We start from the raw sequence: 25,544 nt of genomic DNA on the forward strand, positions 1-25,544 counted from the left end.
TAAAATTACTCTGTTGCTGATACAGATGAACCAATAAAATGGAATTTAAAAAATTCGACTTACGCCTCCGTCAAAATTTAGACTGTCAAAATCAGAAATAATTTCCAACTTGATGACCTGCTTTATCTCCAGGCTGGAACACTGAATTTTTTTCTAATGTGAACGGTTTTCGAACTATATATGCATATAACCGACTTTTTACTCATTTTTACATGTGTTTTGACACATTTTCCCTACTTTTTACACTATTTGTCAACTTTTAAATAGTTCCCTTTACTTTTTACAAATATTTTCCAATGTTTCTTTACTAATTTACATTTGTTTGACACTTTTTACTCATTTTGGCTGTTTTTTTTTCACATAAATCGATAAATTAATCCTTTTTTATTTCTACTTGTGCGTTTCACTGTGCCACTGTGTCATCTTTATGACCGTAAAGATGTCATCTATAGTTTTTTTTAAATAGGAATTTGTACATTGTAATAAATTATTGGAAATGTCTTTTAAATGTCTATTCAGCCATAGAATAATTACGTGATGAGCTATAAGTAAAGCAATACATGTCAGCATTGGCAGAACACAAACATTTTAGAGAATTGACTAGATATTTATCCTTTCTTGTATCATATCTATAATATGTTTTTGTTTTACGTAATGTTTTGATAGTGATATTAATAAAATAATAAGTTTATATAACATCAAATATAAAAATATTTGCAAATTAGTACTAATCGTAATAAATAAATTACCTGCTTCAAAACAGTACATCGAAGAATTAGGTCTAGTACATCCTTCGTCAGGAATTTCTACCTTTAATGGAAGTAAGTCCTTAAGGCCAAAATGTTCAAACGCTGGGTGCATCCTTAGAAGTCCTCCGTTAAACGATCTCAGTTTTCTACAAAAATAAACATTTTTTAAATGTAATCCTAATAATTTTAATTAAACAACTTACTTGGCATGTGCCTCCGTTACACCGTATACAGTGTTGCCATCTAAAACACCGGTAAGTGTATTGAAGGGAACCTTAGAGCCTAACCTACATCCTGGACGTGGAGCTGGGAATGTCCTTACGAAGTCTATGCAGTTAACTTTGAAGAGTTTGTAGAAAAAGTCATCTTCGGGTATGTAAATTTCGTTACAGTACGGATGCTTTAGATGGGCCGGTCGATTGCAGCATTCTTCAGGGTCATTTTTGTTAAGCGGATCTATTAAAATGAAATGAACTAAATTAGTAATGGAACAAATAATATTTAGTAGAAGTATTAAAAATATGTAGATAAAAAATCAGTTATAACTTCACAAGACCAATAAAACCAAGGTATTTCTTCAGAATTCTAAAATTTTCTATACTTTTATGTATGAAATAAAAATTCGAAACATGCCTTGTTAGAATCTAATCAGTTAACAAACATATCTTCGAAACGGATAATAAACTTTCTTAGAAGTTAAATTAAAGTTTTGACTTATAATAATAAAACATGGATGTATGGTGTATACAAAGGATCTTTACGTGGAAAACTCTACGATATCAAATAATCACAAGATACATGTTACATTTTCTAAAAACTATAATTTAATGATAAAACTTCTATATCTAAAACCTTCTTACCTAATGGAGTGCCTTGCAATGTGTAATCGTGGTCCATAAATTGACCCCATGCTATTATCATAACAGTTCCTGCATGGTCATGGTAGCCTTCATCAGGATGTATTGTTCTGGATACAACTCTTGATAAGGGCAATGGTCTTCCTGTTACACTTATACGTGGTGCTTGGATACCATCTGCATAAACTGGTCCTAGAAGTCTGTCAAATATATGCATAAAAGTAAATATCATTAAAATCGACAAATTTATTTTTAAAATTTAAAGTTGCAATTGAAAGATATCAATAAGTCATACTAAAATTTTAACAAAACAGAATAGGTCTGTTTCAGAATAATCAAAACGAGTATTTTGAAGGTAATAACACACTAAAGTGGAAAAACGTCACACAGAAAGAGGGTAAAATTAAACTAGTCACTCTAAAAGAAGTGTCCAATGAAACTAAAGCAAACATAAATCTCAGGAAAGCACCTGGGTTGATTTAATTACTGGGAAAATCTTAAAACAACTCTCTAGAAAAGCCATAGTAAAGCTGACATGTCTTATAAATCCATCGTTTAGATTAAGATATGTTCCCAAGATATGGAAAGTAGCAGAGGTCATAATGATGCTTAAATCTGGAAAGAAACCAAATACAGTATAATTGTTTAGAACGATTTCCTTATCATGTGTAATTTCCAAGCTATACAAGAAGCTATTGCTGAGAAGCCTAAAACCTCGCATAGGCTCTAATTTTATCACACTAATTTGAGATTCTAGAAAGTCATTTAACTCTCAACTATCAAGTCCATAGAATAACCGATATCATAGAGATGTCACTAGAACAAAAGAGAGTTTGCTCCGCTATCTTTCTCGACGTGACGCAAGTTTTTGATAAAGTGTGGCACGAATAACTTAAATATAAGTTAAGCAGGATTTTGTCAAGTAAATACACAAAATTATTGGAAAACATACATTCCAGATAAAGTTTTTAGGGTTAAGAAAGAAGAAGCCCACTCGGAATTAAAAAAATGAATGCAGGTGTACAACAAGGTATTGTCACAGGACCAGTCTTATGACTATTATACACTAGTGATATCCCTGAATTGGATCCGAGATATCACTAGTGGATATCATTGAAACACAATAACGACCTTCCCTGATCGTACTGAAAGACTTATCAACTAGACTAAATGCTGGCGAATTAAATTAAACGAAATAAAATTAATGTACAAAACAAGAGGAAATAACACAATCCTGTTAATGTAGATAATACTCAGAGGTCATAATGATGCTTAATTGATACCATACGCCAATATCGCAAAATATTTGGATATTAAATTAGAGGCTAGGCAAAGCTGGAGGGTTCATTATAAAAAGGAAAGACAACAGCTTAACATTAATTATAAACAAAATGTATTGGCTTTGGAAAGACAAGCTACCCTGTCAATCTACAAGAAAATATTTTATATAAACAGATTCTAAAATCTATATGGGCATGTGGCATCCAGTTGTGGGTTTATTCTATTAAGAGTAATTTAGACATCATTCAGCGATTCCAAAACAAAGTGCTGAAGAGCACTGTCAAGGCCCTTTGGTATTATAGGAATAATGACCTCTATCAAGTTTCTAATATCAACTGCTTTTTCTTGTTTTACTTGAAAACTATATTTTGGTATTATACCATGACAAAACTGGTCCATATTTCTATATATTTTTGTGATGGTTTATTTTACGAGTATTGTTGTTGAAGGTAAACTAATTATTTACATATAAATTTGTCTGCAGGTGAATGTTTTCCAAAGTTATCTCGTTCTAAAACGTGTTTAAAGTAGCATAATTCTTTAATACTCTTACAGGATCTTAGAAATGGATACTGTTCACGAGACCACTGATAAATTTGTGAATAGTCACGAACAACGACTTCTTTAACAGGTCAATGTTAAGACCATTCAGTTCCTCGACAACATGGACCTGGCTCTAAGATTCAAGAGGAAGAAACCCTTCGAGTTAGTTAAACGAAAAGCAGAGTATTGTTTAAGTGATGGTATAGGTTAATATTTATTTGTGCAATAAATTAAAAGAGCCTGGGGGATACTAGTAAGTTTATCTTAGTCTTAAGTTTTAATGGTCATTTGGACTAGAAAAAAGTTGTTCATTGATCATATTGTTTGATCAGATCGTATTGTTTTTAAGCACCTTATTGGTGTTTATTAAATAAATAAAAAAACCTATGTAAATATATGCGTACCTTGTAAACGGTGTATGACTTGCTCCCCATGTAGGATGTTCAAGGTTTGTACACAGACCATCGTATCTTCTATACTTTCCTGCTCTACACTCAACATTGGACAAAAAGGCAGGACACACGTCTCTTATCAAAGTTTTGCTGGTGTCTATCAAAGGCAATCCTTTTTCGATTTCTTGATAACTAAGTCCATAGCTAATAAGAAAAAAAATTAAAAATCAATAACCGTGACAAAGTGAAGTTTAAAATTTTATTTGAAAAAATCGAAGAACACTATTAAAAAAATAAATTATTACAAAATATAAAAGTTGTATGTTTGAATCCAGATAAAGAATGTTTATAAAATAATAAATGTTCCTATTTGCCTTAAATGTTCCTATAATCTATAACTGATATGTTTTTTTATGAGTATTGACTTTCCCTCCTTCGTTCGCCTATTTTTCATGAAAATTTTATTTGAATTTTAATACCAACGCGGATTAATCAATAACAATATTCAATATCAAAATCCTAATCAAAATATATATAAAAAATCAATTACTTACGTCTTTGCCAAGTTCAAAGATATATCAAAAACCAGTTCACCCACCGAAGCAACGTATTCATTCTTAAAGTGAGCGTCATCAGGTGAAGCAACATCTATAATAAAAAAGGATAATTAGAGCGGTACTGCATCAGCGGTGAAGATCTTTATTGCATCGTTAATCGAATGCTGCCAGTTCTTACGCAACACGAATAAAAACCAATTAGCTAATGAATGACAATGTTTTTTAATTGCCTTAACTGTTGTTTGACTGACGGATATCTTGCAAAATTAAATCATATAAATTTAAAATGACATTTTTAAAAAAAATATTTTAATGGTTAGAAGTAACATAATAATGATTTAATTTGTTCTTTAAAATCCATATACAGTGCAGTACGTACTGGTTATTGCTTAATCTGTAAATTAATGTAATGTAATTTTTTCAATTAGTTCTAGCTCTTATAAAGATCATTATTCCATTAAATCTTCTATGTTATTCTGTTACACTAATGAACAATCATCAAACATTCTTTAAATTATTAATTGACAAGGTCCGACATAACAAAATATTAGAAATATTGACAACAGCTCGGTTCATCATAAATATTTACGAATAATAATAATCAACATCATAAATAACAAATTTATAGTGGCACTGGCAACTGTCAATAATTATTCGATAAAATAAATAATATAAAAGTGAGACAAGGCTTTATACTCTCGCCTAAAGATGAGGCGTAGGAAGGAGGAGGAAGAGGAATCGTAACTTACATTCAAAGGAAATATTTAAGGAAGCTTTAATGAAGATAGCAGAAGGTACTCTTGTGAATGGTGTGACCGTAAACAATATTAGATATGTCTAGGATACCTAATTGCAGTGAAGACCCTCTAAATCTAATAAACAAAATAAAAATAATAAGCTGGGTCGACAAAGTTTGAAACAAGGACGTTTTTACACGGGTGAAACAAACAACGCAATTGGCAATATAATAAACAAACGCAAGCTGGAATACTTCACTCACATTATGATCCTGAAAAATATAAACTTTTGCATCTGATCATTCAGGGAAATATTCAATGTAAACGTGGCTCTGGTAAAAAAAGAACATAATAGCTAAAAAATCTAAGACAAGGGTACTAAAAATTGACTACATTATTATTAAGAGCTGCAGTCAGTTCAGTTACAATAGCGAGTATTGTAGCAAACGATCGACGAACTGGAAGAAGAACTCATTACAGATATCCCCAAAATCAATCTTTGAATGTTTGACGCTCTGGGATTTCCATTGGTTTTATATAACGGTTTATAAAAAATCTACAAAAACGTAAAAATCTGTAGTTCTTTTCTAAATATCTAGTGTTATTAAGTTATTGAGTTATTCGTGAAAAATCAATTCAAACATAAGAAAAATAAAATTTTGTGTAAAACTGTATAGAATTTTTTTTTGCTTAGAATATATTTTTTATCAATTCTTCAGATTATTTTTAATAAAAAGATTGTGACCTTCCAGTTGGTTTAAGTTGACTACCACCAGGCTTTTTAGGACAGTAGTCAACAAAGTCAAAATAGCCGTGTTATGTCCAAAATCCATAACGAATAGACACCCTGAGAAGGAGAACTCAACAGTTGAGATGGATTCTACCTCAAAGATAAAAGTCTAACTCGACACAAATTGCTGAAACCCTCATTAACTAAACCTTTATTAATGTTTTCTATTTTGAGAACGATTTCCGAAGTGGAAATTGAAACGTCAAGAATAAACTTATTTTAAACTTAAATTATGGCTTATTTCCAATAAAACTAGTAATTATTTTATCTTTTAACTTCGGTTTAGTGCTCTGATAATAAATATATTATAAAACCATTACCGTTATAATGGAGTATTAATTTTAAAGTTCAAAATCAAAACTCTAAAATAATAATCGATTAGACAACTCCGTATCAACGTCTCTGTTCTTTCTCTTGTTCGCGGTTTCAGATAAATTTGTTGTACTGTATACTTCAACACTGGGTAAATTTTGTTCGTTAAGGCATTCTCTACTTACTGTTAAAATTTCAAGAAAATCGAGGCATGTTGATGGAATTTGGAGTTAATAACCTTGGTACACTGCACTAAATGCTTGAATTAAGTGGCTAGGTGATGTAAGTACATAAAAGTTGAATATTATATTTTCTTATTAAGTACATGAAAAATATTTTCACTCAATCTAATTCATAAAATCGTTAAAATACTTACGTATCCGTTTTCGTGCATCTAAATAGGCTGAGTTAACCGCATCATATGTTATACATGTATTAGGACCATCGTAGTTTCTGAAAGAGAAATATTTATCATAACTATAACAAGATTATTTTTTAGTAATCGAATTACCGAATAAATTTAATTCTGTAAAAATAGGAATCGAATCCGATAAAAAAAATTACAATAATTTATACTTACAGTGAACTGCCTCTTAACAGGTTTAATGAATAATCAAAGTTGCTGCTCTTTCCGGGTCCTTCCAAAATTAATGCACATTCCCCTTCTCCATTAAAAGGCACGTCAAGTGATTGTAATTGAATTCCAGACACTATATTGGACGATATTAAACCCAGTAACGTGAGCCACCGAACACAGGGCATCCTCACCCTGTAAAAATATAAAACTATAAGAAAAATTGTAGTCCTACATAAAAAGAAGAAGAAGAAGAAGAAAGAATTTTGGGTTTATGTTCCAATAAAGTTTTTTTAAAAATGCAATACATTTTTTTTTACAAAATTAAAAACGCGTAAAATGAGTGTTGGAGCATGTGAGCAATAAACCATTACTACCTCAGTGCTCACGAAGCGGATCCGCGTTTTTTTTTTGACATTTTTACTAAAAGATTTACTAGGGGGATCTGAGTTCATACCCTAAATCACAACCCCTAAAATCGCAACCACCGATCGTAAATACCAAACGGCTTAACGTAGGATGACGAGTGAGGTATCGTTGGAAAGGGAATAAAAATGTGGTTGAATGCAGTATTGCGCATCTACGTGCGCATCTACGACGTATCTACATTGTCTAATTTCTAATTTGCCTCTATCTATCTAAAATACACTATTTTAATACATTTTTATTTAGAATATTTTTATAAATAATTCCAAGTCTATGATTTTTCGTAATTTCATTAATTGTATACACATATAATATTTTTAAGGACAAGAATATTCGAAGTTTGACGCTGCGTTTCGTTTTATATTTTTTTCAGTCATATATAATGACCGTATAGCATTAAAAGTAATATACTTGAAAATACCTTTCTACATAATATTAATTGATGCTATGTATAAGGCCTCTTTGTTTCTTTACATGTCAGGTTGGCCGAATGGTCAAAGGAGTTGGATTTAAGCTCCAATAGCCGCAAGGGTGCGAGGATTCAATCCCCTCACCGAACATATTTTTATAGATATTCAGAATGGGAATTGTCATATGCTTCACATGTTGGTACATACATTGTCTCTTGCCTTTCCAACATCAACACTCTTGTCGCTGTTACATGTCTCACGGTGAACGTAGCACATGCTCCACGCACATTGTCTCTTGCCTTTTCAAAATCAACAATTATGTTGCTATTACATATCTAACGGTGAACGTAGCACAGCAGGCTTATGCCCATCGGTAGATGTTGCCATGCGCGTGTTTGCATGACATCTCACACATCAAAATCGGAGCAAGATACGATATAGTGCCGTTTTGTCAATACCGGCATCTTTGTTTATTGCCTCAACGTGCTCGTTACCCCCTCTCCTTCAAAACGAGCCCTCATACGCCACGATCGGAAAATAGAAACGAAGATATGACGTAATGCCCTTTAAGCATGCTCCGATGCGCACGACACATACTGCATTCAACCCTATTTTTTATCCCCTTTCCAACGATACCTCACATATCTACTTTTACAGTCGGGTAGATATGTCAAAAATAGTAATATTTATTGTTATTTTTATGCTATACGAGAAAAAATAACTAATTGCTTAAAAAAATGTTTACCACCTGCCTGAACCGAGTATATTCCAGTTCTCAGTTAAAGTGTTAAAGAAGCCTTTGAGCATATTAGCGTTCATGAATCTGCGTGTAGAACTTGTATATTTTCTTTTATCGATAGCATAGTAAATTGCAAGTTCTACGAAAGCATGATTATTTTATTCATGGAACGGAATCGTCAGGAACGTAAAAATATCTAAAACATACATGTCATAATAGTAATTATGAACAGCATGCGGTAGGTAAGACGTTCCACATGTTGCTCCTATAGAAAGTAAAGCATTTTAATTTGATGGGAACGAGTTAAGAAGTATTGACGCGTTACAAGTTGCACCATACATTTATACCTTCTTGAAACTGATGCAATTTCAGTGTAACAGCGGCTGGCTGCTGCTTAAGATGAATTGAGAATTGTTTTTAAATTTCAGTAGGTCAAGGTAAATGCAATTATTTGTCCGGTTTTAATGCTTGATCTATTTAATTTCTCATTAATTGATCTCTGTTAGTTCGGTTTTTAATCGACAGATATTCAATACGTTTTAGATTGTTTGACATTGGTACCCAAACTGAATATAAATAGATCTACCATAGGTATACAAAAAATACGTACATTACAACACAATAATTATCTAGAAACAAAACAAACAATGTTGACAATTTAAATGTAATAGGTAGAAATAAATTCTTATTGTCTTTTTTAATAAAATCCTTATTCACGAGCTGTGTGTTCTATATAGAGTCACAAAATAATACACTAGTATTTATATTATATAAATTTTTTTTATATAATATAAATACTAGTGTATTATTTTGTGACTATATATAGAACACACAGCTCGTGAATAAGGATTTTATTAAAAAAAAAAAAACAAAAAAAAAAGTTAAAAGTCGAACTACGCAGAATTTAGTCAACTCAGTAAAACAGTAAACAAAAAAATCCGAAAAGACATACGGCACATAACATGAGAGAGGTGACAAGGGTGATAGAGAAAAATATAAGTCTGAAAGTTCTAAGACACAACATGTCCACAGGAAAAAAAGAACATACATAAGTTAAGAAATAAACAAGACGACATACTGATAAGGAAGAAATAGTGAAAACAGTGGAAGACTTCTACAGACAACTCTATGAAACAAGTGAATCCGATGAAAGACGCCCCTTACCAAAGATAGAGAATCAAGGCTCAGAATTAATGCCGAACATAACTGTTGACGAAATTAAAAATGCACTTCGGGTGATGAAGAACAATAAATCCCCAGGTGAAGACAGAGTAATGACCGAAAGCCTAAAACTAGGAGGAAATAAGCTCTTACTGACACTTGCTAAACTGTTCAATAAATGTCTGTGCGAAGCGATAACACCGACGCAGTGGAACAACGTGGAAATCATCTTACTTCATAAGAAGGAAGATATCAGCAACCTTAGAAACTACCGCCCCATTAGCTTGTTGTCACAAGTATATAAGCTATTTACAAGAGTTATTATCAACAGGCTAGGAAGTAAGTTGGATTTCTATCAGCCAAGAGAGCAAGCAGGTTTTAGAGCAGGATATGGCACGAATGATCATTTACAAGTAATTAAGAACTTAAGAATAGAATAGAAAAGAGTGTTGAATATAACAAGCCATTAGTCATGATATTTGTTGACTACGAAAAAGCTTTCGACACAATCAGTCATCAAAAGACGTTAAAAGCCTTAACAGAGTGCCGTAAAGATCATCGCTATATAAACATGATAAAATACATCTATCAAAATGGGACAGCAAGTGTGAAACTGGCAGATAAAAAGACCAACGTATTTAAAATAAAACAGGGAGTGCGACAGGGAGACACAATTTCGCCAAAATTGTTTACAAAATTATTAGATCATATGTTTAAGAACGCAAATCTGAGTGAAAAAGGAATTAATGTCAATGGAGAAATGCTTAGTCATTTGAGGTTTGCTAACGATATTGTCCTTTTTGCTGACAGAATCGATGATGCAGTATCGCAACTGGAGAAACTATACCTAGCCTCCCTACAAGTAGGATAAAAATCAACCACACAAAAACACAAATCATGACAAATCTTGTGTTAAGCGAAAAGATTTCAGTAAATGGCATGCATATTGAAGAAACCACCTCATATAAGTACTTAGGACATGAGATACGCATAGGAAGAGATAATCAAACGTGCGAATTAAGCCGCCGCATAGGACTCACTTGGGTGGCATTCGGCAAGCTAAGCTATGTTCTTAAATCAGAACTGCCTATGTGTCTTAAAAGAAAAGTCTTTAATCAGTGCGTGTTGCCAGTACTTACATAGGGTGCAGAGACATTAACACTAAAAAAGAAAGTAAGAAATAAAATTTGTGTTACCCAAAGAGCCATGGAACGATCGATGTTAGGCATTTCTCGTAGGGATCGGATCACGAACAAGGAAATAAGACGGAGAACAGGAGTGACAGATGCCATAGAAAGAATTATGACCCTTAAGTGGAACTGGGCGGGGCACATAGCTAGAATGTCGGATAACAGATGGACACAGCGAATAATACAGTGGAGACCGAGACAAGAAGCACATCGAAGTAGAGGTCGTCCACCAACAAGATGGTCTGATGAGATAAAACGGAACGACAAAAATTGGATGCAAACAGCACAAAACAGAAATACATGGAAAAGACTGAGGGAGACCTATATCCAGCAGTGGATAGATCCGGGTTAAATGATGATGATGATGATGATTTATATTATAATTAATATAAAGGTCGACAGTGATTCCAGTAGCAGCTGTGATATAGACAGTGATTATTAAGTCAAGCATCTTAGGCTCTTAGAGCATTAAAATTAAGCTTAATTTTTTATTGGTTTAAACTGATGATTTCACTGACGGTTTCTAAAAAACCATAAGATGTAAAAATAAAGACTGGAGACAAAAGCATGTACTAGTGTGTAACTTTTAAGCACCACACTTTTTTTACATTGTCGCACAATAAAGCTTAATAAAAAATATTGATTAGTATTTGAAAATCTAGTTGTAACAAAACATTTTAAAGTAAATAAGTAATGAAAAAGGTGTTGAATTTTTTATTCTATTTTTCTCCTTTATACTACACAAGCGGCTCAAATTGTTTTTAACGTACGATTATTACTTAATTCTTGTTTTCTATTTCTAATTTTTTTATTTATTTACATTAAATATTAATTGGTTTTGTTGTATAAAACTTCTGTCATAAATATGTCAAATATTTAGTTTAAAATAAATTCAGGATTTTTTTTTGTAATTTGGCAACAATATCAACTTATATCTCTGACGTAGATAATGACGTACATCAGGATTTATACTTTACCAACGATATATATATATATATATATATATATATATATATATATATATATATATATATATATATATATATATATAGATCTAGCGGTTAATGAGAGCTCCTTACTAAAACGGTATTATACTAACTCCAGGCGAATATACACCGTGTATATTATTATCTGTGTTGCGCTTTATGTGGACTCCGACCAACACGTCGGATTAAGTGGACTCTGTAATAGGTTAAAACACTTTTGGGATCCGTATACATTTCTTTGCGTACCCAACTAAACTCCTCCGATGTTGCCAATAATTTGATTAGTCGTAGATTTTTAAATTTTACAGCAGGTACGTTTTGGAACTTCAAATTTATTTAAATATCAATCAATTTAGTCATCGAGAAATTTCACAAATACGTACTTGGTTAATGTAGTTAAATATTTTAATAATTATAATTTATATTACTTTAATTATAGATAAACTGAAATACGTGTCTATTATAAACTTTGAATAGGCAAGTGTCCATTTTTATGTACTAGAATTTTTTTTAATACATTGGCACTGAAATATTTATTATATTATAAATGTACTTTCCGATGTTTCGATTGCTATAGTGTATGACTTACAATATTTGTTTCATCAAGTAGTAAAATTTAAATTATAATAATTTATAAATCAATCTTAAAATTATAATTTTTTACTGTCTAATTTAAATATTTCGATTTTTTAATGTAGGGAATTCAATATACTACTATACTTTAGATACACATAAACACATAGATATAATATTTCGGTGTCTTATGGTATAATTTTAGCCAACATATCTATTACAATTACATATAATATGTTCGGCCTTATCGTTTTAAATACTTTGTCGCTTGTGCAAGCTATCATTGTTTTCAATGTTAAATCATTGTTTTTTGTATCTTGCGTTGTCAGGCATATAATTTTTAATTTAGAAGTACATGTATGTATAATATTCTTTTTTCTGTCACTTGGTTTAAATATAGTACACTTACATTCTTCTTGCTTATTTATTTTTATTCGAAATACTTATAAAGTATGTAATAACGTACCCGTTGTTGCAAAAATCAACAACGGGTACGAAAGATATCACGTATTAGGGGTAGTATTTGTCAATCGAAATGCCGCTTACGACATATTAAATTAGAGAAAATTTCTCCAAAAATTCTATGACGTCCCCTTAGATAAAAACATCACTTGTTTTATTCACAATCTAGATTGAATTGCTCTCTTCTGTTGATTCGCTTGTATTTGTTTTTCATTTTGTTGATTTTAAGTAAAACATTTTTCGTGTTCTCTTCACTTTGTTGAAGATGTCGCAGACGGGAGAGAGTTTCTTATGAGATCAATATTATTACCATATGCTAGAAGTGCTTGGTACTTTGGGCCATTAATGGATTGCATTTTAAATAGGCGATTTCTATTTTAGTAAGCTGTTCTTCAATTTTTTGAATACTTGAATTGAGAATCTGTATATTATTCGACTGTTTTATAACAGTGTTTCTTGTGTTATAGAATATAGTGCTGTTTATATAGTGCTGTTTAATAATAATAAAGTTAAAGCAACAATTCATATATGCAATAACTTGGTACTGATATCTCTGCTCCCCCATACCAGGTAGCAGTCCCGAAAACATTAAAACTGCTACACTCATGCTTCCTATTATCCAACGATTAGCCAGTCCAGGACTATACCCTTATTATGGTACTAATATTGCTGTTGTCCCTTATAAGTGAATAAAATATGCAAGGAAGGTTTTGGCAATTTAATAGGATTTTGTATGTAAGAATATTATTACTCCGAGAAAGTGAAAAATATCTATTTGTTATACGGATTTAATCTATAGATGAAATATTAGAATACTATTAGCAGCAAATAATATGGCAGATAATATGCTGGAATTAGCAGTAGCATGTACTAACAGTGGCCATACCTAGTCCACTGTTAGTACATGCTTTTAGAAAAGAGAAAGCCAACTTATCCAATTTAAAAGCAGACAAAATCAATTCCAAATATGGATCGTAAGCCAATCCCTTATGTAAAGACTCTAAAGTAATAATTAGTGAAACTGTAAGCCAACAGCATAAAGTGCTGGTACTAGATATACAAGTAAAATATGAAATAAAACCAAAATATCGAGGAGAGTCACAAAAACAATTAATTGACGTTAACAAGCGACAAAGTAGTTCAATTTAGAATAGAACTAAAAAAAGAATGTGTTGGAATATGGAAGAAGGTCATAATGAAATTTGGAGAAATGTGTCAAAAATTATTAAAGAGGGTGTAACTAAAATACTTGAAAAAATCTCAGAAAATTGACTTAAAAATTGGTAAATATAGATAGTCAGACGATGTTTAAGACAATATAAAAGACAAGAGAAGATTATATAAGGAGGGACAAGAAAAAATATCAGAATAAGATTATCAAAAGTATCAAATAGATAAAGAGGAAGCAAATGTGCGGTAGCACAATCTAAGGTAGCAGCGCATGAAAAGCTGTACAATCAACTGAGTACTAAGAAAAAAACATATACAAAATTGTTAAAAGTGGAGCAAAGAAAACCAAAGATTTTAATCAGATTAAATGTATACGAGATAAATACATTAAACTATTTATGCAAGGAAAGGATCTAAAAAATAGCTACAAGGAGCTCTTTAACGACCAATTAAACTAAGAGTTTGAGAAAGCATCTATAGAGGCAACAGAGACAGTAATAGCAATGGTGCCGAAAATGACGACCGCGGAAGTAATTCAAGAGCTACATAAGATGAAAAAAGAAAAGGCATAGGTCCTGATGGCATCCCTGGATATATATGATCAGCATTAGGAAAATCAGGAACAAGTTGGCTAACAGGACTATTTAATAGAATTTTGAAAGTAAGGCGAATACCGGATGAATGGAGAAGTAGCATTTTAGTACCTGTATACAAAAACAAAGTAGATGTTAAACTCTGTACAAACTATAGAGCCCTAAAACTACTCTGTCACACCATGAAACTGTGGGAGAGAATAATTGATAGTAGGATAGAGGAAGAAACAGAAATATTAGGAAATCAGTTTAAATTCATGCAAGGCATATCAACAACGGATGCAATTTTTATCATAAGGCAAGTAATGGAAAACTAATGTTAGAACAAGTGAGGGTAAGACTGATAAATTTCATTTGAGAATAGTATTGCATCAGGGGTCAGTGCTAATCCCTTATCTCTTCTCATTAATGTTGGAAAAATTAACGAAAACATGTTAAGGAGATATCCCTTGGTGCCTTATGTATGCTAACGATGTGGTGTTAGTAAGAGATAAGGAGAGATAATTGAATTAATGATTGAGACAATGGAGATGGGAGCTTGAGCAAAAAGGTCTAAAAATAAGGTAAACAAAAACAGAGTATCTAAAGTGTGCATTTAAAAATCAACATTACATATTGATATTGGATACCCTATACTATTTAATCAACGGAAATACTAAGATCACACGGGGAGAATAATATGGGTTATTTCTGGTTTCGTCAAAATTTACGCTGAAATTACTAACAAGAGAGTGCTCTCACTTCCACATGTTGAAATTGATATATAGTACCAACAGATGCTAGTCATATACCATCAGCACTAATAAAATGGAAACTATCAAATTAATGTCAATTTCATTTAATCAAACGTACTAACCTTAAAAATGATCATTTAAGATAACACACCTCAAAAATATTGACAATAAATTAAAAATAGCTTAAGCGTTATAAAAGTAACAGAGCAGCAAAGCTCACAGCATGAGAATAGTGCCTCGTACTTTTATAAAGAAATTTGTTGACAGACAAATATTTATTTTTTTTATATACTAGGTTCTAGGAAAAGTGTACTCAAAACGAATAAATATTATCTAACAAGTGTTTTATTTCAGTTTCATATGAAAGCACCAGATGTTAGATATTATAAATTTCGTCATAGGTGCAAATTATAAATGAAAACCAAATGATAGAGCATATAGTGAAATATAAATATCTTAGCCCTCTATTGCCCGAGTTTTTTGTAAACTTGTTTGTTTATAAAATGTTTTAATTTGTATATGTGCTCAAATATCCATTTACAACAACTAGTAATTTTTTTAGATTTTTTAAATTTCATTTGGGGAGAGTTTTGGGAGTGTTTAGCAAAAACTAACGAATTAAGTTATATACTTATTTATTATGTCATTTAAAGAAACAAATATTTGCAGTTAGTTGTAAAACATAAAGCAACTTTACATTTATCGCACATTACTTTAGAAGTATTACAGCATCCTGGTTTTTTGCATCTTTCCTTTTTTTCAGAAATTACTGGCCAGTGGAAGGTTTGGTCAAGCCTAACTTCCTTTGGTAGTACAATAGCAGTAGATCCTCTCCTCTGTTTTTTTACAATTTCGTTCTCAATTTCACTGAGCCTGGGACGTCCTTTGTTTTTGATCTAATCATTGCTTGCTAACAGTACGCTACATAAATGGGACTTATGTAGCGTACTGGTTTTTCTTTTTAATTTCAAAGTAATCGCAATCACGACGATGCAACAACTAGCTGTTAACAACAGCTAAATCCAGAAGGTGAAAAAATATTTTTAGATAACACTTTTTATATTTTATGTCTGTTCGGTAAAGAGCAATTAGTGAATCCATAAGATCGACACCTCTCATAAATTTATTATAAAATTGAACTGAATTTGGACAACATACAATAATTCTTGATTTTTGTTTCTTATCCCACCTCTTGACTAACGAAGTAGGCTCAGAACCAACAAATGTACTAAGCAAATGAACCAGTTTATTATCGTACCACTTTAACGCTGGTAGTCTTATGCCATCTACTGTAGCGTGCTTTTCTTCTACAATACCTCTACCCTGTTTCTTCATATTCTTGTCATCAGAAAAATGGCAATTAGGCAGTCTGTTTGGACGAACAGTTCCCAAACATTGCAGTCCACGTTTTTCCATTTCAATCTGCAACTGAATGCTATTAAACCAGTTGTCAAAATATACTTTATAGTATTTGTTTGGTTTGATTATCTCACACAATCTTATTACTACATTACCGCTGGTGTCTACATTAGGTAAATGAAGGGGATCTTTAACAGTTCCTGTATATAATTCCCAGTTATAAACAATACCATTGCTATCACACAAAACAAATGCCTTGTATTCCCATTTTTTGGGTTTGTTCTTCATATATTGTTTTAAAGAATGTGCCTCTTTGAATGGTATCATTTGTTCATCAATACACAATTTTTCACTCATTGGAATACTTTGAAAATTTTAAAATAGACCGTTGATGAATGGTCTAATTTTGTATAACTTATCATTATTGTTGACCATATTTTCGTTATTATTGAAATGCGTTTTAGTTTTTATTTCTTCCCAGCGATTCCTAGATATAGTATCGACTATTTGAGCAATACGTGTTTCCTTCTGCCAAAATGATCTTGTTCTTGGCAAGCCATATATTGACATCAGTAGAACAGATCCAATTAATTGGTTTAATTCTGCTAGTGTCATATTCAATGGTTTATTTATATTCTTTTGCAGTGCATACAAATTACTTTGTTCTACTATGTTTTCCAGCATATTGGTAGATATCATCTTTTTAAAATAATGTAGAAGGGATTCCGGTTCTAATAATTTGCATGTTGGTAAATTACCTTTCCATTCTGGAATTGGAAATACTGTTCGAGAACCACTCTTCCACTGAATGTTTTTTACGATCATTTTTGACCTTTTGAGCACATTTTGTTCAGTGTGTTTTTCAGTTTTATCGGTATCGCCCTCATCTTCATCTTAGTCTAAATCTAAATTGGTATCCTGGTCTAAATTTGCTTCGTACAAATCGTCTTCATTTTCCATTTTATTCCACTATCAAAGTCAAAGTCTTTGGATTCCTCGGATATTTACTGCTTTTCCCGTAGAACGTTTTTGTATCCATCTTAAAGAAATAATTTAAAATAATATGGTAAAGTGTGGATTCAAAGCAACATACCTTTTTTTTATCACAGTACTGAAACAACACAATAAAATAAACAAATGTCAACGGTAATCAATATCTAAATGCTGATATAATGCCTCTGTATGTATTTTTATATAAATTGTACACAATTTATAACAATAAATCACGATCGAAAATACAAACTAATAAGGCAGTCATGTCCATTTGACATACTGTTAAACATTTCCATATAGGTTTCGTCATAGGTTCATAGAGTGTATTAAAATGTATAACCAAATATTGCCTGAAATTAACAGAGGGCATACTAGAGTCGGAAATTGTTTTAAAAAAGTTTTCTGCATCAAAAACTCCTTTGTTACCTTGAGTACACACGGGGCTAAAGAGGGTTAAAATAGCTGTATCGAGCGAGGATAAGGTTATTGATGAGGAAAAAAAGACCTATCGCTAAGGAAGTGAGAAAGTAATAGGCAAACGCAAAGAGCACTTTAATTACATTAAATAAAATATGCATTACAATCTATCATGACACACATATCTTGATACACATAAAACAAGACAATTAATAAACACGTTAAGAGAATCTTAAGAAATAATAACCAACATTTAATTTTTAATACACAAAAGAAATAATGATATACAGAAGATACACAAATTAGAAAAACGTTATCCCCTTATTGTACGCAAGAGAGATACCTCTAGGAAAAATCAAAACGATCGAAAATATATACCAAAACAACACAATAAAAGTAAAAGTAGAAGAAGAACTAACCGACCCTATTGAAGGTGACAATGGAATAAGACAGGAATATTACCTGAGTCCTCTATTTCAACCTGATTATGGATGAAATAATAAAAAATAAGAACTAAAAAAGGATACCAAATGGAAGAAAAACAAATTAAAATAATCTGCTGTGCAGACGTCGCAATACTACTCTTTTAAAGTGAAAATGATTTACAACGTATGCTGTACCGATTTCATATAACCGCCAGAAAATTTAATATGTTAATTTGCCCAAAAGAGACAAAATGCATGGTTACAACAGCAAATTTACTCAGATGTTAATTGGAGCTGGAAGGTCATATAATAGAACAAGTGTTAGAGCTTAAATATCTAGGCATCACATTATCTAGCTACGGAAAGCTCGAAACTAAAGTGGAAGAACCAGTGAATAGAGCAACCAGAGCCACAGGCTGCATAAATGAAACATTATGAAGAAATAAAAATATCGAAACAGAAACGAAAGGCAGAATTTACAAAACAGTCATCAGACCAATAATGACATACGCGGCAGAAACAAGATCTGACACAGAGAGGACAAAAAGGATATGAAACAGCAGAGATGAAAACACTTAGAAGAATTGATGGTAAGACACTATGGGACAGAGCTAAAAGTACAGATATACGACGTAGATGCAAGGTGAAGAACATCAAAAACTGGTTAAGAAATAGAAGAGTAGAATGAAACGATCATATAAGCCGAATGACAACAAATAAAACAATAAAGACGGCAAGAGACGGTTAACCCATAGGAAGACGATCAGTAGGACGACCACGAAAACGATGGAAAGGCAACTTACTGGAGGCACATTGAAAAACAGACAGTTATGTCTATATGAAAAGAAAAAGTAGAAGAAGAAGAAGATACACAGGATAACCATTAAAATAGTTGCAAGAAAGATAAAATAAATCAGTCATATTATTGTAGAATAGCAGAGGACAGAGTATTTGTCATAGCTTTGGACAAGTACCCAATTGAAAAAAGAACACAGGTCGTTCAAAAAAGACGGAACTCTAGAAAGAAAATAGCATAGATTTAAAAAAAATAAAAGCATAAACATGTCTTTTTCTACTTTTTTAATATTGAAGATACGTAAATAGTACATTGAATTAAAATGTAACCTTTGATATCTGTGATAAACCCACAAACAGTGGCGCCGATGTATGTAGTTAAGATTGTTTACACTTATTTTACCTGTTTATTTTTTTATTATCTATATATGAGTTGTGACAGATATCACAAACTTATTTATTTTCCACAAAGAGGTTCTTTAGAACCTAAAATTATTACTATACAAATCTGATTCGACATATCTTCAAAAAGTAATACACGGCATGTAAAATTTAAATTTTTAATAAATAGTAAAAGATTACGCATTACTTATGGGGTTTAAAAAGCGAGCCTTTAGGAAGATTGAAGTACTAATAAGACCACCGCAATCGGGCATACCCCGGGTAATGATTAATTAATTAATCGGCTAATTCTTCAGTCACCCCTTTAATATGATTTTGTCAAATTGGTCCTTTTTAGGACCAACTATTCTAATAACATATGTCTATAACTGTTAAGGGTATATCTAAAAATCAAGAAACTTTACTTTATTTAAACTTATCAGACATATGAGCTAAACACGAATCTGACTAATTTCTAGTACAGGAAACACATATAGGGCCTAACCTAGGGTATTTGGTATATAGCTGATCGCTGAAAACCACAATATAGATATAGACATACTATTTCTATCGGAAAAAAAGCAAAGAATAACTCAAAGTAAGAAAGAACAAAACCAGTCAGCTAAGAGAACCTTTTAATGATTTTGAGCTTGGATCCACCATCTACATATTTAATGAAAAATAATACAAATACCGACATTGAGGATCTGAGCACAAAGCTTATTACGAAATCTGGACCAAAAACACTACAATGGCTTATCCAGATGATGAACAACTGTATTCAAATTAGGAGATACCCAAAGTCTAGAGACAAGCCAAAGTTGTTACCTTGCTTAAACCTGGCAAAAACTCCAACGACCACAAAAACTATCAGCCGAAATTTTTAGTTTGTCAGCTATTCAAAGTAATGTACATCACAAATACTAAATCAAAGATGGGTACGAAAAATATCGGGTATCAGTGGTGGTATTTTTCAATCTAAATGCTTAAGGTGCCGCTTACGACACCTTAACTTACAGAATATTTTTTCAAAAACTATATGATATCCCCTTGGATAACAAACTCACTTATATTGTCTGCTTATGCCTACACAAGAGAATATTTTTTATATTACTCAATGGTAAGAATAGCAGATGAAGAACGGTCTCGCTTGGGGTAGCATAAAGGCACCTACACTGTATAACATTTACACAAACGAACGATCCATACCGGTAGATACTAGGACTTCTATTATATAGACGATACACCTATTATTGCACAATAAAAATAAACTATGAATCAATTTTCAGCCAAACCCCCTGAAAAGCTCGTGTGTGCTCCTTCAATTTCCCTAACATAGACGCTTTCACAAAACTGAACATCCAATAATGTCATGATTGTTGAACGTAGACTAACTATAAATTCCTTGAAAATAGTTTGTATCGCACGGGGTCAGTCACAGATTATTGTTTAAAACTAAAAGGTAAATTGAGGACCAGAAATAATATTGTTCGCAAGCTTGTCAGCTAAAAATGAGGTGCACATCCTTCCACCCTTAAAACATAGACGCTTGCACTATATGCATCTGCCGCCGAATATACCTTGTTAGACAAATTAACCATTCTTTGTTTTTGTGCACACTACTACCAATTTTAACACAAAAATATCTATTGTAGCTCTTAACCATATTTATTTTGAGATAACCGTTCATCGAGATATCATATGTAGTACACAAATAAGACCAGAACTAAAATAATAAAAAAGCTTTATTAAAGATATCGCAGAAGATTGGATGAAATAAAATTAGTTTTTATTAATCGGATGCTTACATAAGACGTACAAAGACATACTCACGTAAACAAAATATATTACGAAATTTCTTAAATAAAAAAAAACATCGAGTTCGGCATTGAACTAATAAAATTATATTAAATAAAAGAACAACATTTTTAAAAATGCAGAAAAAATAAAATTTCCTATGCAAGCGAATATTCCATTAAATAATAAGCCCAAATCCTTTTGTATCTATATACCTGTTTTTAAAGAACCAGTTACCTTTTAGTACGTAGTTATACCAGGTAATAAGATATCCTCTGTTACTCAGTGTAATGCGTATTAGATTACACTGTCTACGAACAGTAGATAAAAATAAGGAGCCCATATGAACCGTTCAGGGTATATGCTGAAAATATACGGTATAATCGCACAGTTGTCAAACTCTCAGAGCTTACTTAAACCGATAAACGTATGGTTCAAATATACATTGAAGAAGATCTGTACGACCCCTATAATATATACACGTGAACTAAACGATATACATTTATGATATAGGGGTATTTACGGGCTCCAAAAAATTTTTATAAATTATTAAACTCTACATGTTGATGAATCGACAGAACCAATATTATGGAATGGTCAAGTGAGCTCCGTATATCGGTATCCACTTGACCACGGAGCTCAATTGAACCTGAATTTTAACATGGGCGGAGTCCACTTTATGCCGTAGATATATATATATATATATATATATATATATATATATATATATATATATATATATATATATATATATATATATATATATATATATATATATATATATATGTATCAATGATAGATCCGTATTCTAATTATTAGATTAATAATACAAAATAAATAATCAATAGGTTTTCTTCCACCATTTATTGTATAATTTATTGATTGATATAAAACAAAATACGAGAACATTCCAAAAATATTTGTAAAATATGTATTTGTACAAATTTAAAAATTAGTATTATGGATCGGAATCTATAGTTATTTTAATAGATTTCACTAAATTATGGATAATAACCCATGCACATCGAGTGAATACCATTAAAAGTGAATTACATACAACTTTATCACTAAAATCATTTTTATAGTCTAGACACGGCTTTTCTCTCACCTTGGAAGGAACTGCTGGTATTTATGTTAGCAACAATTACAGTCCGCGAGCTCGAACGGTTTTCGACATGGCTTTTAGAGAATTGATATTGAATTATTATCATTAAGTCGATCTGGAATTCCAGTACAGTACCGGATTTGTACAGTCTATCCGGGATGTTATCATCTAATTTGTAAGACTATAATCTTTAAAGCTTAGATTAAAATCATCACGACTAAATGCGTAATATCCAGTTCTCATTTTTTTCTATTATCAACCTTATTGTTGCACTCTAGGTTTGCAATCTTATCAAAAATTCAAAAAAGAAACAAATTTAATTACGAAATATTCTTTGATAGGATGGATCCTGCTGCTATTATCAGGAAATTATAAATAGATTATGATAGAATGAATTTTTCAATATGGTTTACCTTCTGGTTATCTACACTCACCGGCACGAAAAACGGAGCATTTGTATTTTTAAAATAAAAACTTTAAAAATTTTAATTCTCTTTAAACTTTAATTATTATCATAACGTAAATACAAACGAAACAAACTGTTTTAAGTAATTTATAATAAAAATTTACCTTTTGAACAAAGAACTGTTACAGTAGATAACAATTTAAAATTTAAGGAAAAAAACGTAAGTAAATGTTGTAACAAAATGACGCTCCAATAATGAAAACTTAAATCATGTGTCCGGACAAAGTGATTTTAATAATAAATATTTCCTCCTCGTGCTCGAATTATTGCCTAAATTCTCCTTGGCATGCCTAAAATCAAATAAGAAATATCCTGTAAAGAAATAAGTTTTAAGTCCTCTAAAAGAGCTTCTTGTAACTGATTTAAGGTTAAAGGGGCAGAAACACGACTTCGAATTCTTCGCCTAAGCGTGTCCCAAACATGTTGAATTGGATTTGCGTGTGGACTCAATGCTGGCCAATCCATTAGTGGAATGCTTATTTTACTTAAACTGTTGAGTTATTCTCGCACTGTGAGGCTTGGCATTATCATGCATCAGAACAAAGTAATTTCCAACAAAACCAGCATAAGGCACCAAAATCTTGGAGAACTTCATCAATGTACCTGGCAGTTGTTATGGAGTTTCTCGAATCTATGTACAAGTCTGTACGTGCCTCTAGAGAAATTCCAGCTCACACCATAATTGCGGAATTTACCTTCTACCCTAAGACTGAAGGTAAATTCCGCAAAACGCTTACGTGGTCTTCGCCATACTCTCTCACGGTCAGCTGGAGAGCGGTAAACCTAGAGTCATCGGTAAATAAAACGTGCCTCCAAATATGTACAGTAAAATGAGCATGGTTTCTGGCAAACTGAAGCTGCGCAACGAGATGGCGCCTGAGAAGTTGCAGGCCTCTTGCAGGTCTGCGACTGCTTGAATTTGCTTCTCCAAGCCTTCGTCTAATTGTTCAATCACTTACGTTAGTATTTCAGACGTACTGAAAGTAATGCCTGGTATATAAGTATTATACAGGATATTTCTAATCATTCAGGTTATAGTTAGACTTGTTTGGTAATCATTGTTTTAGTTGTAATACAAATATATTGATTGGGCGTCTTTTTATTTCAAATTTCACCTTTCCTCTACTATCGAAACAAAACAATGGAAAACATACTTAAGAAGCAATAAAAAACTGATTGAGAAAGAGAAAAACGAGATGTGGCTATCCGACACTGACCGAGGAGGGGAAGTATCGCTTTCTTATTGTCTAGGCACGGAGCGATGGTTTTTATTTTGTTTATTTTATTAAGAAATATGCATGGGACTGCGTTTCTTTGCGACAAGCAACATATTGAATTTCAAAAGATATCATTTAAAGTCCGTGGTGCAAGGGTAAATATTTGAGCAAACCAAAAAATTGGCAGGATATCGTGACATATCCTAAATTTGAACAATTCCTTTAAAAACAGAAGAAGTACAGCCAAACAAAAATTTTTTAGAATGTCCATAATTTTAAATTATTCAGATCGAATAAAAAAAATTGAACTAGTTATTTCTGTTCACGTTTTAAAACCAGTCCTGGTCTCAAAGCAATAACCGATCTGATTTTTTTGTAAAAAACTTCGAATCGAATTGATTAATGTATTGGGTGCTTTCGGTACATTTATTTTATTTCGTGTTCCAAGTAATGTGTTGTCGTAAAAACTGTCAGGCGTTTTGTCACACGGTTATGAAATTTTATTGACACGATTAAGAAAGATTGTGATCTAGGGATACTTGCAAGTTGTGGAAACTTGCACTAGTTGTATATCTACTAACTCGTTAAGAAGCAGTGACAAATTAGAGTTAGTTGGGTTAGGTAATATTTAATGATTAATTTATGGTAAATATTTTAAACTGCTAATTTGGATTGTGATATTTTAAAATTATTGATAATTATACTCGTTGAACAAATATTTAACAAATTAAGCAACGTATTTATTGATCTTGTTTAATGATTTATATGGTTGTTTTTTAGAATTTTATGATTGTTGCTTATGTACTGATTTGTCAATGAATATTTTATTACCAATTTATGAAATACAATAATTCTCTGGTTAAAATTATCGCAACACTTTTTCATTTTTTTTTTAAATTTTCTATATAGTTTATGATCATATTCATGATTATTTATAATAAATTTTTAATTATTTGTCAGTTTTAGTGTTATGTTGTAGCATTTCTATTTGAACAATATCAATGAACAATATCCTTGACCTTCAAATTCATGAGGCGTTTGCTATAACTTTGGACCTAAAACGAGCATTCAATACATGTTGGAGAGAAGCTACACTTCTGGAATATCAGAGGTTATATTTTAGCTTACAGCCAAAACTTTGTAAAATAAGAACTTTTCAAACAAAAGTAAATACTTAACTGTTTTTCCAATATTCATGCTGAGAATAATGATACTCCTCAGTAAGCTCGCTTATATGCCGACGATCTAGTAGTCTTTATCAAAGGAACGAACATCGCATATATGTCCTCAATTCCGCAGCCATTCCTTAACCAATCAGAAATATGGTCCCTAACCACAGGTTCCGAATTTTCA

General features: G+C 31.7%; 1 protein-coding gene across 2 annotated transcripts in view; it reads right to left on the minus strand.

Annotated features, from left to right (window-relative positions):
• The window catches only part of cysu (peroxidase homolog), a 79,257-nt gene that overhangs the window by 16,709 nt on the left and 37,004 nt on the right, over window positions 1–25,544 (minus strand). For both annotated transcript variants that reach the window (XM_072538638.1, XM_072538639.1), the window contains exons 2-8: window positions 6,799–6,987; window positions 6,595–6,671; window positions 4,377–4,470; window positions 3,835–4,026; window positions 1,610–1,806; window positions 953–1,205; window positions 750–895 (exon numbers count right to left, since the gene is read on the minus strand). In XM_072538638.1, coding sequence (XP_072394739.1) covers window positions 750–895; window positions 953–1,205; window positions 1,610–1,806; window positions 3,835–4,026; window positions 4,377–4,470; window positions 6,595–6,671; window positions 6,799–6,987 — 1,148 coding nt within the window. The remainder of the gene's footprint in view (window positions 1–749; window positions 896–952; window positions 1,206–1,609; window positions 1,807–3,834; window positions 4,027–4,376; window positions 4,471–6,594; window positions 6,672–6,798; window positions 6,988–25,544) is intronic.

This window comes from Diabrotica undecimpunctata, chromosome 7 (assembly GCF_040954645.1).
Source record: "Diabrotica undecimpunctata isolate CICGRU chromosome 7, icDiaUnde3, whole genome shotgun sequence".
Taxonomy (NCBI): domain Eukaryota; kingdom Metazoa; phylum Arthropoda; class Insecta; order Coleoptera; family Chrysomelidae; genus Diabrotica; species Diabrotica undecimpunctata.